Here is a 15,566-nt window from a genome sequence, read left to right on the forward strand (position 1 = left end):
TTTTTTTTTTTGAGACGGAGTCGCGCTCTGTCGCCCGGGCTGGAGTGCAGTGGCCGGATCTCAGCTCACTGCAAGCTCCGCCTCCCGGATTTACGCCATTCTCCTGCTTCAGCCTCCCGAGTAGCTGGGACGACAGGCGCCCGCCACCTCGCCCGGCTAGTTTTTTGTATTTTTTAGTAGAGACGGGGTTTCACAGTGTTAGCCAGGATGGTCTCGATCTCCTGACCTCGTGATCCGCCCGTCTCGGCCTCCCAAAGTGCTGGGATTACAGGCTTGAGCCATCACGCCCGGCCAGGACTCTTATTAAAAAAAAAAAAAGTCAGCACTATTTCCAGTGCAAACGTATTATGCTTTCTACATTGCATACTAGTCACAAAGTCCTAAGCTATAGTAGGAATTAAAACATGTAGTGAATTTTTCTTTGCAAGCCATTAAGAAATAAAGTTAACTGTGGTTTTGAGCTTCAAAAGCAACTAGGAAGCAAAATATAATTAAGGAAGATGAATTTCATGCTGTGAGGTATTAACTGGCTAACTTCAGAAATGTTATGTCTATTTGGGGATGTCTTTTTAGGCTCCCACTATCACCAAGGAGGTCAGAGATGCTCAGAGTTACTGCAGGCCCTAGAATATTCTTTGTCTTATTAGCAAACTAACTGCAACCCCGAATCCTGCTAAATAACAATGGTGCTCAATGCCTAAACTCCTAGATACAGACAATGTGGTACAGGGATTAGACAGCCATTGGGCCTTACGGTGACCTTGGGAATATTACCCAAATTTTTCTGCCTAAACTTATTCATCAGTACAATGGAAATAATGACAGTGGTACCTTACAAGACTGTTGTGATGTTCAAATAAAGTAACACAGATAAAACACTTGGAGTAGTATTTGGCATATGTAAGTACTTAAGTTAGCAATTACTATTGTGACCAGTGCTTCTGGCCCCGAAGAGATAAAGAAAAAGATGATAATGATCAACAACATCACTATTAAGTATAAAGCCTGGTAGGCTTATCCTCCTCCTGCCCCGCTGAGATGCAGGCTAGCAGCAACCTCCGGATGGGAAACTGACCTGATAGAAGTGATGAGACTCTTGATAGAGTCGGACACTGTATGGGAATGTCCAGCCAGTACAGACCAGGTGGGTGGGTCTTTGGGGTTGATGGCCAGAGAGCGTGCAGTGCGAATGAGGTACGATGAACTCTCCAGCATGGTCTTGGCTGAAACCAGGATTGGTTCCTGTGCCTGGGAACCCTGAGACCAAACGGCACAGAAATCAAAGTCAGGGGCGAAGATACGAGTGAATGAGGTGGGCCCTGAAAGGTCCTGTTCTTTGCCAAATCACCACCTCGCCCCTTTGAAGGAGACAAAGAGGGTAGGGAACCATGAAGACTGGATTACCCAGGGTCTGCACGGTGGGGATTTAAACCCATGTTTGCCCCTTAACTAGCATTTTTGAGTGTGACACATCCCAAGAATCGCCCCAAACCTAGGCAGTAAGATTGTTCTCTACATATACGTCATCTCTCAAGAGAGGTGGAGTCACTGTGTTTCACTCACTGTGCACAGGCCAGGATGGACAAGAGTAACAGTCGCGGACATGTTGACAGAAAGAGCTTTCGGAGTTTTAACTATTAACTCATTCGGTGCCACATAAAGTTAGCCAAAGACCTTAGTGTTATCTTCCTACAAAAACTCCCTACCTCGGAGCTGATCTGGGCGGGAATGCTGACAAACTCAGGGTTTGAGGCGAACGCTGTCAGGTTCTCCACAGCTTCAATCAAGGGTGCAGTGGCCATGCGACACTTACTGCGGTTGTCTTCTGAGAAATCCCCATCCAGGGCCTGATGGGGCAAAACACAGAGATTCTGCCTGATGGAGAAGCACAAGTTATTCCTGAACCACAGGAATCACCTCTGAGTGAAAGAAGGTGGTTCAATGGGAACACTGAAAATGTTTGGTGACTTCACAACCAATAAATAAGAACTGAATAAAGAGACCCCCGCCATTAAGCAGAGGGGCCCCATTAGCAGTTGTGAAGAATTAAAGACAAATGTGTAGCTCACAAGACAACGGCCTCCACAGTCAACGTCCCACTCCCAGGAAGCAGAGACACAGATTTAAACAGCAGCCTGCTCTTCAATGCCCCGTGACCCCCTGCACCAGACCATGCAGCGGAACTACTTTCCTCCTCACTTTTGAGACTAGAATCCTTCGGATCTTCGCCTTCATTTTACTCAGATTAAATCTATTCTCTTCCAAACAATAAACATACTTTATTGTATTTTAAAGCAGTACTTTTAACTTTTTCTAAGTTTTACCCGCATGTTCCCTAACGACTGATGCAGGCAAGGTGGGCATAACTGTCATCATTTAGAAATGAACACAATGGAATCCAATGGGAAGGAATAGACGAGAACTACCCCCAGCCATACAAACAAATCTCAAAACATAATATTTAACAAAACAGGCCACCCACAAATGGGTACCTCCTGTACAACTCCATTAGTACCAAGTGCAAACACAGGTGGCCCTCCTAATCTAGGGTGTGAGAAGAGCAGGTAAGACCAGAGAAAGCACAAGGAAAGTTTCTGGATGCCAATAACATTCTATTTCTTAATCTGGCTAGAGTTACCAAGGTGTGTTCCACTGGAGAAAATTCACTGAACTCTACACATAATGTGTTTTCTCTCTATGTATCTTACGCTTCATAATTAAAAAACAATACAAAACAAAACTAACAGCAGGTAACACAATGGCATTGAGTGATCAGGCCTATTGCTGATTTATGGCCTGGATGGATGAAAGAATCCAGGAATGTGGCCTGTGATCCATGCCAGACTGCCTCACAAAGGGTTAACACTTCGATGAGGTTCCCAGCCCTGGACTCTACCTCCTCAGGATCAAGACTGTTAGAACCTACAGCCTGTGATCCAATGACAGAAACCCTCCCTCCCAGCAAAAGGCTACCCTTGAAAAGGCAGTTATGCTTGCAGAAGAATGCAAATTTCCTTGTTAAATGACCAATTAAACTTTTAACTTAACCCTTATGAGCAACATATAAAGCCAATTTAGACAACTGGGATCAAAAAAACAGGGGCACTGGCATCACCAAGCACAGCAGATCTGAGATGGGAGCATTTCTGTTTTCCAATAAAGCAAGAGGAGGCAGGCACCGTTGGTTTGAAGGTGATTTCTGAATAACAACTACATTCCAATCAAGCCTTGGCAGCTTGGGACAATAATTACATACCCACAATGCTAATATTTTCAGAGGAATTCCCGCAAGCCTGGCTAATTTATTGTTTTTTGCTAATACAGTGCCTGGCTCGCCTTGGCTCATGCCCTTCCCCCACCAGACAGGCCCTGACCCTACCCTCACCTCTCCAGTTCTGCCATTCTTCCAGGCCCGATGGAAACCCTTGCACACCAGCTACTTCTTGCTCACATTTAAACCTCATTTCTCACTACCACTTACATACTTGGTAAATGTTGATTTATGTTGCTGGCACTGGCCAGGTAGAAGTGAACCACCTTGGCACTCTGATCTTGTTGCACTGTTAATATCGCTTTGAAGTTTGGTAGATCCCTGGAGGTCAGGATTCACCAGACTTCAGGGCAATCTGAGAACACCAGTGCCAGGCAGGGTGGGTGCCTCTCAGCAGATGCCTGACACAGGTGGACCCAAACATAGGCAAAGGAGTGAAGCAAGCTGATTGTAAGAGTGGACTTTGGAGTGGAAGAAACTCAGGTCCCAGCCCCACCAGTGGATACATGGCTTTCTCCAATCATATCCTTTCAGCTGGGATCACACAACTTCTAGCTTAACAGGAGATGCTCAGCCTTCCCTTGGTGCTGCTCCCCCTTCCTGCTTCTTACCTCTCCACGCTTTTCTCTTCCCCTTTCTGCTCCCACAACCTCTCAGTCTATTGGGAAGAAGGGCAGCCAATCAAGCCACCAACCCTAAGCTGAACTTCTTCAAACTGAAAAGATGACTCTACTCAAGGGAAATCTCAAGGAATGGTTTTCTAATTGTATAGGTTTCATAGACAGCACTACTAGAATAAAGACGGGGTTTTTTGTTTGTTTGTTTGGGGCTTTTGTTTTGAGCATAGGCCTTAAAATCATATTAACATATAGCCCATTGCTATTTGCAGGTCAGAGCCTTGAATAACATGAACTAGAAGAGCAAGCTACATCAATCATCTTCCCTTCTCAAAAACGACAAGTTACTTCATCCAAAGAAGGCATCCGGCATCAGAAAGGATAGTTTGCACAGGTATTATTTCACTTCTAAACTCTGCTTCCATTGGGCACAGCAGAGCCACTCAAGGAAACTGAATACTCAAAGCTGCCCAATGGTGAAATTTCAAGCATGAGAGTTTCCATGTCACAGAACGTCTGGCATACCAGCCATAATGATGAAAGGGTAAATTTACTCAGCCATATATCCAGGCCCCACCAGGACAAGAACACTTCCAAACCCGGAGCCTGCTCCAAGTGGTCCCCCTTAGCAAAATACCATGAAGATCTGGAAGAGACCATTTCTGTGTATGCACAAAATAAAAGATTCACGAACTTCGGGGATTAGAGGGGACCGTAAGGACAATTTAAGCTTAAACCCCCAATTCTCCAGACAATAAAACCAGCACCTGGAAAGTGACATGACTTGACAAGGTCACCTTGCTACTCACTGGCATGCCTCAAACAATGATGCGAGCCTCCTGGCTCCCTTCTCTCCTGCTGACCTTAGACAAAGGCAACAGAACACGGACTAAAAAGCCCAAGAGCCTTTTTCCTTTTCCTTTTAAAGAAACCACTTTCCCAATCCAAACATAGGGATGATCAAGAAAGCATACTCACGGCCAAGTCAAATTCGATTAAAGAGAGCTGGATCGGGTGTCTGTGGTACACACTGAAAGTGCTTAACTGCAAAAACCCCGAACTTTAACTCTGCTGTGAGGGGCAAGGCCAAACTTCAACTTCTCAGAAAAACAAATGCTGCTGTTGCATAATTTCTACTTGGCACTCAAATGTGAGTGACTGCACATTTAAAATAACATTCCATTCCACACATCTGATTCAAGACTAGGTAATGAGCTGAATGAAGACAGAAAGGCAGGCAACAGAGTACGTGGTGACTCGGAGACACAGCCGCTGTGGTTAGGGATGTGCATCTTTCTACCATACCCAGTATTTAGAGCCATCCCTGGCAGAAGGCAGAAACACAGAAATGGATTCTCGTGGAGCCCGGCTCTGGGATTTTAAAGAGTGCCATCAGTAGTGACTGATGCTAATGAGCCACTGTGTGACGTAATCTGCTCCTGCCCCCTCGTGCTTCTCCTGGTGGCTCCCCTCCCTTCTTTATGACTACAAGGGTGTGGCAGCTGGGATTTAGGCTTGGGCACATCCTCACAGTTAAAAGAAAAAAACAGCACTAAGCAGCACATAAAACTTAAGAGTAATATGCAGCTATGAGGGCAGCTGTCTTAAGCACTTAGGGAATTAAATATTCATTTGTTTTTCTGTTTGAGAGAATACATAACCATTCCTTCCAACAGGAAAATGTTCGGTATATAGTACCATGTGCTACAGTGAAACGACCTTTACCACTTTCCTGTTAGTAAATTAAAAGCAAAGCTCATGGCTTCCAGCAAACCCTGCCACGTGATGGGAATTGAAAAACCAGGCCCATTTCCACACGCTGAGGGGCAACATGTTCATTTCTGTTCCTCTTGCATTGCTCCTCGTTCCCAGGGTGCTCCAGGAGACAGAGGCCTTTATCTTTTCCACGTTACAACCCCCCGACATTCCTCCTCTGATGTTCTGTACAGGCCTATCTTTTAGGCCATCACAAGAGCTCATTTGCTGCAGGGAATTGCAGAGGGTTTGACACTGTGAGGAGAATCTGAAAAGAACATGAGATCTTAACACAGATGCTTTATATAGAGATAGGTCAGGATTTAAAACCAAAGAGAAGGCAGACAAGAAAGGGCTCCAGGAATTTCTACAGAATAAAGAGTGTCTTTCCTTTTTTTACCCCATTGGTCCATCTAAATATAATGTTTTTTAACAACCAGAAAATGAGTGATTTTAACGGAGATAAGCTCATTACACAGCAACCAATGATGTCACTGCTGTCAACTCTATTGCTCTTTCCACCCTCACCTCCCCAAACTCACATACAAGCCCTGCAAACACAGCAAGGTCTTTCTTCCCAGGCTGGAGAGATGACTTTGTCTCTCCATCCCAAGAGGTGAACAGCATGCCAGGGCTGAAAGCAGGGGCTCTGGTGCCTGGGTTTGAATTCTGCCCCACCACTTCCTGGCTGGGTTACCTTGGTAAAGTTATTTAACCTCTTTGTGCCTCAGGTTCCCACCTGTAAAATGGGATAAGCACAGGGTGGTTGTATGGAGTGAATGAGTAACATACCCAAAGCACCAAATAAACGTTTTTAAATGTAAGCTTTATTACTTCCTAATTACTGTGAACTACGATGGTAATTCAGGTAACCTGCCGCTAGGATCATGGGGCACCTGGACACTGGCTTTATTCATTTTCAACTGAGCTTACTCTTGCCTTCAAATAGGGAGGGGTTTTTGTTTGCTCATTTCTTAAAAAAAGACTCTTTGTTTCAATAGCTAAGAAGCTGCTGACTGGGGTGTGAGCCCCATGTGCTGACCGCCAGCTTCCAGCTGGTGCTGGGCTGGGTATTCTCTCCTTTTGCCTCTGCTTGGTCATCCTGTTGACTAATTTCTGCATACAATTGCACTGGTTTTTTGTCGTCAAAATAAAGTGAGGTGTGCAGTGTCCTATCCTCTGGAGAGAACTGGGAAAACTTCTCTAACTCTAGGACTTGTCCCAGCAGTAAAGCCAACCCTCCCATCTGAATGAATACAAAACCCTGAAGTAAAAAGTGTTAACTCCTTCAATGCCTTTCCCTTCAGCGGTGTCCAGGGTTTAACACAGAACTGGTATCCTGCCTCCCATGACAATGCTCCTTTGAAGGCTGGGGCTGTGGAGGGAGCTGGGGAGATGGTGCTGGGCCTTCTGCCTGTGGTCTGTCGTCTAGGCTGTGGCTGTGTTCCCACAGGTCAGCTGCCTGCTGCCTGCTTGGTCCTGGCTGAGGGTAGACTGTGTTTGTGGCTTCATCACCCATCTACAAGTACTACGGCCTAGTGATTCCCACTTGCTTCTTGCAAGTGAACCCTGCCTGCCCGCCACATCCCCATATACCTTAATGCACAGGTGAATTTGCTATGAACACTAGAGGCTCTATTTTGAAAAGTTGATGCTCCACTTAAAAAATTCAAACAGCTATAAACAGAATTAATATCACAGGAACGATGAAAATGTTTTAAGTGATTTTTCCACAATTTCCCATTCCCTTCTCCTTCCACCTACTCTCTTGGTCCAGATATATCCAGCAACAATGGGAGAGCCCTCTACCAGCCCACCCAAAAACGCCATAAGTAAACATATCGTTTAAGTAAAATCAGAGTATTTGCTACACAAGCATAGCGCTAACAGAGGCCCTATAACCAATCCTTTCCCATCAGAGTTCTGTCCCTAAGCTCCTCATCTACAGAATTCGGGGAGGCCTCCTTCCCCACCAGCTAAAAGGTTAGTAGAGGGCAAGGTTGTTGGTTTTTCACGAAGAGTATCTCCATTAGTAAGGGATGCCTCTTCAGTGACATAAACCATAAGACTGAATTAGAAGTTAAGCTTCACTAGACAAGGAGAGGAGCGGAGCTTAAATCTTGTTCCCCTTCCCTCTCCGGAACAGAGTTGAGTAAGGCCTGTAATCCAGCTACCTACCTTGATGGTCTTCACCAGGTTGGCAGTGCTGTTGGCGACTTCCTTGGCTGACTGGACAAAGTGCCTCTTGGCTACCGGGTTGGCCGTCTTGGATGAGGCGATGCGGCAGGCATTGCACAAGGCTGACGTGTGCTTGGCAACAATGGTGGCAGCTGACAGGACCTACAAAGCATGGGGCTAGTTTGGGGGTACCCCATGCTACAGTGCAGAGGGGTCCACCCTGGTCCTCGGCCCTGGGTTCCTGTTCAACTCACATGGTCAGAGCCTATGTAATTATAAGCATGTCTAGTTCTGCTACCCTCAAAGTCACTCCAAGAAAGAGGAGGGCAAGAAATCTTAAGCAAAGATCATAAAGAAAGAACAAGAAAAAAGGAGGTGCTGACATAATGGTGGGATAGGCTGAGCCCCACGTAGTCTTAAAGGAGATGTAATCAGTTAGCCTTTGGAATCCCACATAGGAGGTCCAGGGTGTAGAATCTAGACCAAGGTTTACACATACACAATTTTAAGTTTTCCAGTAGTCACCTTAAAATAAGTAGAGAAACAAGAGAAATTAATGAAATAATTTCTTCTATTTAACTTGGTATATCCAAAAATTTCATCATAGAATCAATTTAAAAATATTATTGAGATTTTATCATCTTTTTTCATACCGAGTCTTTGAAATTCAGGGTGCACTGCATATTCAAAACCCATCGCGGCCGGGCGCAGTGGCTCAAGCCTGTAATCCCAGCACTTTGGGAGGCCGAGACGGGCGGATCACGAGGTCAGGAGATCGAGACCATCCTGGCTAACACAGTGAAACCCTGTCTCTACTAAAAAATACAAAAAACTAGCCGGGCGTGGTGGCGGGCGCCTGTAGTCCCAGCTACTCGGGAGGCTGAGGCAGGAGAATGGGGTAAACCCGGGAGGCGGAGCTTGCAGTGAGCTGAGATCCGGCCACTGCACTCCAGCCTGGGCGACAGAGCGAGACTTCGTCTCAAAAAAAAAAAAAAAAAAAAAAAAAAACCATCGCAATTCGGACTAGTTCCATTTCAGGTGCTTAACAGCCACATGTAGCCAGTGGCCATCAGACTGTAGAGCCCAGATCCAGATGAGAAAAATACGTATCAAGGTGCAACAGCGGTGTCTGGCTCAGGAAGTTCCACAGGCTCCACCCCGCCAGCCTCAACTCATTTGCTCTCCTGAATCCACCTGTTCTGCTTTGCTGAGGCTGGTAACACCCCTTTGGCCTTGCTGGATGAGTAAGGACTCCCAGACACACCAGCTCTCGGGGCTGCTTTAGGTCCACACGGTCCTTGTGTTTCCGTCTTTGTTCAGGTCCTTCTCCCACCTCAAGAATGTGGGCCCCAGGTTGATGGTGAACATGTCGCTAACAAGACGGCCTCCGCCACCCCCATTCCAGCCACTTCTCCTTCCTTTCGGTACACACTGTTTTAATAAGTGACCGGGACCCCATGCCACTCAGGTATGAGACATGTTATGGAATGTCACACGTACTGGCTCTTCATCAAATGGCACTCTGGCTTCTTTCTGTGCTGCAGATTCTACCCAACTCTGAGGCCCGGTTCAGTGCCGCCCCTTCTGGGAAGTGAGCCCTGACAGGCCCCTTGGAGAATTAATCACACCTTCCTTTGCACATCCCTGGCACTGTCATCATGCCCTGGTCATTGCATCTTCCAAACTTTGCCCAACACACTAAGAGCCAAGGGGTAGAAAATGGAGCCCTGTGCACATTGACCCTTTACAGCTAAGCACAGAACAAGCCCTCAATGCATGTCCCCTGAAATGAAGACTCCTTGTGAATCTCACTGTGATTACTTCACTCCTTTTGCCTTCTGGCACCCCATTTCAAGGCACTTACAAATTTCCAGATCCATCATATGTTGCAATATTTGTCCCCACCCAAGTCATTATCTACAGTGCTGGCATTTAGCTACCTTTGCAAGCTCTGAAAGAACAAGATTGTTTACTAATTTCTCATAGTCTCCCACAACCTACCTAGAGGAGCTGCTTAAGGGCTTGAAATCTTACATCCTCCCCAATAGTTACCTGTGATGGGCTGCTGCCAGGGTCTACCAAGTTCTGGCATGCCATCTGGATGGCTTGGTTAGCCCTGGCAAACTGGATGGGGTCCACTAGGCCCTGGTGGCCTGCCTGGCTGTTTGGATCTGAGATGCCAACCAAGTATGCAGCCTAGAAAGGGAAGAGAAAAACCGCAGCTCAGGCTCCATGCTCCCAGGTGAGCCTGTAGGGCATGATGCTCCGCACTATATATGCTGCTGTCACACTCAGGCACTCCTTAGTTCAAACTGGTCAAGGTAATCTCATGCCGCTCACCAATAAGGGTGTAGTAATGAACAGGTTTATGCCAGCTTGACATGCCAGCAGGAGTTTATCACAAGCTCATGGAACAAAGTCTCCTTATTCTTAGGAGAGAGCTTCAAGAAATTCTTCTTTGGGGGCATGGATAAGGATGGACGCAGCCCTGACTACTCTGGCAGCTGTCTTGTGATCACGAGGCTGCCCAGCCTCAGAATGAAGCTGACTCTTTGGCTGGCAGACAGGAGAGGCAGAAAACAGTGGGTGCATGCAGACTAATGGCGTGGAGCTGCTGGGTCAGCCAACTTTGGAGCCTGCCCTGTCCTAGGGTTCCTCATCTCATAGCTTACTGAAGCATGTCCTTATTGCTTAGGTCAGTATTTTCAATAGCAGAAGGGATCTTAATTTTGTAATTGAGTAAGATGGCCCAGAAAAAACAACAAAAAAGACAGCATTTGGTTCCCAAGAGGACAAGAGGGCACAAAGGAAGGCCTTCTCTTTGCAATTCCGTTTAGATGTGTCAGCCAAATAAAAGAGAAAAAATGAATCTGTGCACAGGAATTTTATCTTATTTCATTTCCCCTGAGATCTGAGGGGAAGGATGAAGGTAGAGAATTTCATCCCCTAAACTAGTAATGTTTCTCTGTGGTTCAGTAAAATCTTCTAAGTTCAAGGTATAATTGTCAAATGATGAACCCGTTAAAGTAGATGCTGACATCTTTGAAGCTTCTGTCACAGGAGGTCAATCATCATTGAAAATACATAGGATAGTCAAAGAAGGGCAAGGAATGTGCCATATCATTTCTCTGCATGATGGCATCTAATTTTTTTCTCTCTCTGATCCTAAAAAGAGCATGACATAACAGTTTTGCATTTCTAAAGCCTCAGCAAATTTAAATTATTTAGTGCTTATTTTTCTACCCCAAACAACTCATCTATAATAAAAACTTTTAAAACAATTGAAAAGTTGGCCTCTGAACCTATATGCTGGGTCTGTACTGAGTCTCACCATGCTCCCCAGCCTGGCCCATGGCTGCTCTGCTCCCGGGGGGTAACTGGCTCATGTTTTGTGTAAATGCCCCAGCCAGCACAGAAGCCACTGTCTTTCCCGTGGTTTCTGTGGTGGTACTTGGAGAAAGAGGTGCAGCTGGAGTTGCCCCGCACCTCCCGCAGGGATCTGGCACAGGGCACATGGCTGTATCAGGACCAGCCCCTTACCTGGGCTGCGGCCTCTGTCAGTCCACAGAGAGCCTTGGATGCAATCCCCACACATTCCCCAAAGGCAGGGAGGTCCCCGGTCTTGGCATTCTGTGAAATTCCTGCCATCGATTCACCGAGAACCTGCAAAACAAACGGCCAGCAACATTCTCTATCCAGCATTGCCTCAAACCAAGGGGTAAAGGAGGCTACACTCCAACTTTAACATTCAAGGCAACTTAATTTGGAACATTTGACATTTTCTCCTTTATTTGTATTAAGAAGAGATGGAAGAGAATTACATCATTTCCACTCCACAAAGAGATATGTACAATGAAAGTAGAACCCCAAAGTTATCTATATTCCAAGGAGCTACAGTTAATATACACAGACTACAGAGTACAGTCTATAAAAGGCAACTCATAGGTGAATGGTCTAAACTGAGAACTAGTTCCTAGAATATAAAAATCATATCCACCGAGCTGTAGGTGAGGTCATAAACAGAAAGCAGGAGACTCAGCCTTCCAGATGTCATTTGTCTAGTTACTGACAATAAAATTTAAACACAGATCTTTGTTAAGTATGTTTCCTGAAAACTATAAGAATTTTGCCTTATTTTGAAAATCGCTGGTATGGTGTATTCTTTCTTCAGATATCTTTACAATTTAACAGCTAAAAGAGATTTTAGTGTTCAGAATCCAACCCAGAGTGATCACGCATCCTGTACAAGGTCACAGTGAAGGTCACATGGGCAAGTACAGGGTGCACGATGTGAATCTGATGTTCCCTCACTATGTCCCAGGAGGGCTGGTCATATTTTCCTGGGCAACAATGATGGAACTGAAAGATGTCTTACCCTTTGGAGAGACTATGGTATTGCTAGGTCTAGAACCCAAAGCAGAGACCATTTGTCAATAAGCCATCTTAGAAAGGAATAAATTTCCTAAAATTGCTTAGATATACAAATTAATCCAGTTTACATAAGGACTTGCAAAAAAAAAAGAAGAAGGTAGAGGGTAGTTTTGTGTACACTATTTCTCCCTCCCTCCTAAGCTCACATTCCTCTTTAAGAAGGAACCATTTCTTTAGATCTGAGTGTGTACACATCCTTCCCTTAGACAATCATAATTCCATAAAAGGTACTGGATGAGGATATTCTAGTTTTAGCCTAAATCAAACTGAGTCCTTCTGACACTACCAATACACATGTTTCCCCACTAGAATAAAAGTAACCATGTTCCAGCTACAAAGCCAGATTGCAACAACTTGACATCCATTCATCTCCCTTACATTTCATTTTCACCTTCTGATGAAGGTGAAATTTTCACATTCTCAAAAGACATTGGTATGATTACTACAGAGGAGTGTTTCTCAACAGTTTGTTTGTTTGTTTTTCATTATTGTTCCACTAAGGAGCCATTAAAAATTTTTTTTCCTAATCAAATACCAAAGAACAAGATTTTGCTGAGTAAGGTTAAGATAAGAGCAGGGTAACAAGCCATTATATTATCTTAAATTTTTTCAACACCTCTCCAACGTCCTACCAAAACAAAACAATTTCACCCTCCTTGAGAATGCATGCCATGAACAGACTGCAAAAAAACACACAGGAGGATCCCATGTAAGTCAAGTCACTGAAGGACTTTCCAAATCAGTTCCAGTGTAGAAAATACACGATTTGACTCACAATAAGACCCAGTTGTGAAAAAAGAGAGGAAAGGGTTCTCAAAGTATGGTTCCTGGACCATAGGGGCAGGACCTGGGAGATAGTCAGAAATGTAGAATCTCAGCTTCATCTCACATCTACTGAAACAGAAACTTGGGGGTAGGCAATCTGTGTTTAATAAGCCCTCCAGGTGATTCTGATGCATCCTCAAGTTTGAGAAGCTCCTGAGCAAAGGGCTCCATAAGGCTTCATGCTACATGCGGCTAGCCCTGCAGACCAGCCATGGGCAGATGCACATAAGGCACGTCTAAACTTCTCCCCACTTTGATGAGCAATGCTAACTTCTGACTTATGGTACAGACAGTCTTACCTTGGAGTTTTCCATCACACTCTCAATGCAGTCAAAATAGGAGAGGTCACTAACAGGTTCATTAGGATTGTCCAACATCCCCTTCACAGTCTACAGAAGAACAACACAACATAAAAAGCAAGCAAACGTCATACAGCAAGAGAAATGCAACATCAACTACCAACTATCAACTTTCCCTCCATATGTTAAGTTTCTGGTCATAATCACTTTTACTCAGATTTTTGAGAATTTAGATCATAACATCATGACTTCAAATTTCCTGTTAGCAACACAATGCCCATTATAGGGGAGCGGGCCTCCGGTTAGCTTTGCTAGAGATGAGAATCTCTTGTTTTCAGTTTTAAAGGAGAAGAAACAAGGTAAACACAGAAGGATGGCATTTAAAACAGATTAGAACATTACTATAAGGCAATACATGCATGGTCAATTAGCACAATTTCTCTGCAGGATAATTCTAAGGAGTTTAAATTTCAAAAGGCCATTCATTCATTTCTTCATGACTAGTAAGAACCCTCAGTTTTTCCAATTTTGGAACATTTTAATGGGAAGGCATGAAAGAAGGTAATTCCCCCAAACTGCCCATTGCAATGGTTCATTTGTTTTTAATTTAAACAGTATAGAAAATATTTATTGTTGTTTAGGTCCTCATCAAGGAAATAAATGGGTGTAGGGGCCTGGCTCTCTGTCTCTAAGCCACTGAAAACCATGGCTAGCTCAGTCATGGCACTGTAATGACCTTTGATCACCACTTGTAAGGGACTTTTCCTGGGGATGCAGCCATTTATCCTCCTCCCCAGGGAGTGAGAATGTACATTAGGGCCCAGCAATCTTTGGGACACAGCCAACAAAAAGACAGTCATTTGAGTTACAAAGGCTGTTGGGGGGCTGGGAGATAAGGAAGGGGAACTGCTGAGCTGTTAAAAATGGGAGGGAAAGAGGGCAGTGTAAGGAATGAGCTCATTTCATTCAAGAACCTCCTCCCACTCCTTGGATAATCAAAATTGTTTTAGTAACAGCAATCCTAAAATAGTCATATTTTTCGAACAAGGATATCAATAAGGGATGGAGTATTGGCACCTAGGCCAACAGAGCTCATTTAGATCCACAGCCTACATATTTATATTTGCAAATGTGAACAGAGCAGAATAGGGTAGTAATTCAGCCAATGTAAGAAACATTCTCAACTGTTTTCAGAAGGCTTCGGTCCTGTAATAACAATCCCCTTCTCACTTCCAGCTGTGCACAATGGCCTAGTGCCAGTACCAGGGCCTCAATGAAATGCTCCAGGAGCTGCAGTGGGTATTCCCACCATGCCAGACACATGCTGATTTATCCAGAAATGGAAGGTACCTTGGGACAATCAACCCACATCTACTGAGATACCCACGTGGCACCTCAATATAACCTGCACTGGTTAGGACTGCAGGTTAGGACATACAAGTAGCTACACTGATTTTATGTTTACCCACCCACACATTCTATGGGGATACATAACTTTTCAAGCATAAATAACATGAGTATAAAATGAAAAGCAGCCACACTGTGTTCTGGGCCCTTAGGGGACCCACAGCTACCTTGACTGTGTAAGTAGTATTAGTCCTAGGATTCCTCTTACATATCCCCTGTATGGTACAGATACAATACATGGGAAAATCATTTTTACTCAAAAGCACACCTAGCCCAGCCTCTAGCTCTCTCCCCATTGTTCCAGAACAATCTCTCCACTATTTTTTAGGTAAAAATTGCTGATCTTCAGCCTACACCCAACATCACAGGCCTCTTCCTGTTTGAAATAAAGAATCCTTTAACAAAATACATCTTCTCCTGCTGCAAAAATGAGAAGCAGGAACGATAATCCCAACTAAATGCAGTTTATCTTCAATTTCTTTGCACTTGGATTGGAACTTTGGCCTTAACAACCTCCGAGGAAAGCTAAAAGGCAAGGACAAAGAAGAGAAAACTAGCCCTATAGGGAAAGAACAGACACAGACAAAGAGAGACAGACACACAGGCATAGACACTCCCGCTCTCAAGTCCTCAGCAGCCTTCCCAGGGACCCAGGGACCTACCTCGAGCTCCCGCAGGGCATTATCGCACTCTTTCTGGCCCGGGGCTTGTTGGGTACACAGAGTGATGAGTTGATTGATGCTCTCTGTCACAGCTCTGTGACAGAAACAGAATTTTTTTTTT

The 15,566-nt window shown here is 44.7% G+C and overlaps 1 protein-coding gene across 4 annotated transcripts in view; it reads right to left on the minus strand.

The window, feature by feature from the left end:
* TLN2 (talin 2) overlaps nt 1-15,566 on the minus strand; it is a 455,709-nt gene that overhangs the window by 78,225 nt on the left and 361,918 nt on the right. For all 4 annotated transcript variants that reach the window (XM_033189877.1, XM_033189876.1, XM_033189874.1 and 1 more), the window contains 7 exons: nt 15,446-15,539; nt 13,377-13,466; nt 11,362-11,484; nt 9,874-10,017; nt 7,822-7,983; nt 1,707-1,847; nt 1,076-1,257 (listed from right to left, as the gene is read on the minus strand). In XM_033189877.1, the coding sequence (XP_033045768.1) occupies nt 1,076-1,257; nt 1,707-1,847; nt 7,822-7,983; nt 9,874-10,017; nt 11,362-11,484; nt 13,377-13,466; nt 15,446-15,539 (936 nt within the window). The remainder of the gene's footprint in view (nt 1-1,075; nt 1,258-1,706; nt 1,848-7,821; nt 7,984-9,873; nt 10,018-11,361; nt 11,485-13,376; nt 13,467-15,445; nt 15,540-15,566) is intronic.

This window comes from Trachypithecus francoisi, unplaced genomic scaffold (assembly GCF_009764315.1).
Source record: "Trachypithecus francoisi isolate TF-2019V2 unplaced genomic scaffold, Tfra_2.0 Lachesis_group3, whole genome shotgun sequence".
NCBI lineage: Eukaryota > Metazoa > Chordata > Mammalia > Primates > Cercopithecidae > Trachypithecus > Trachypithecus francoisi.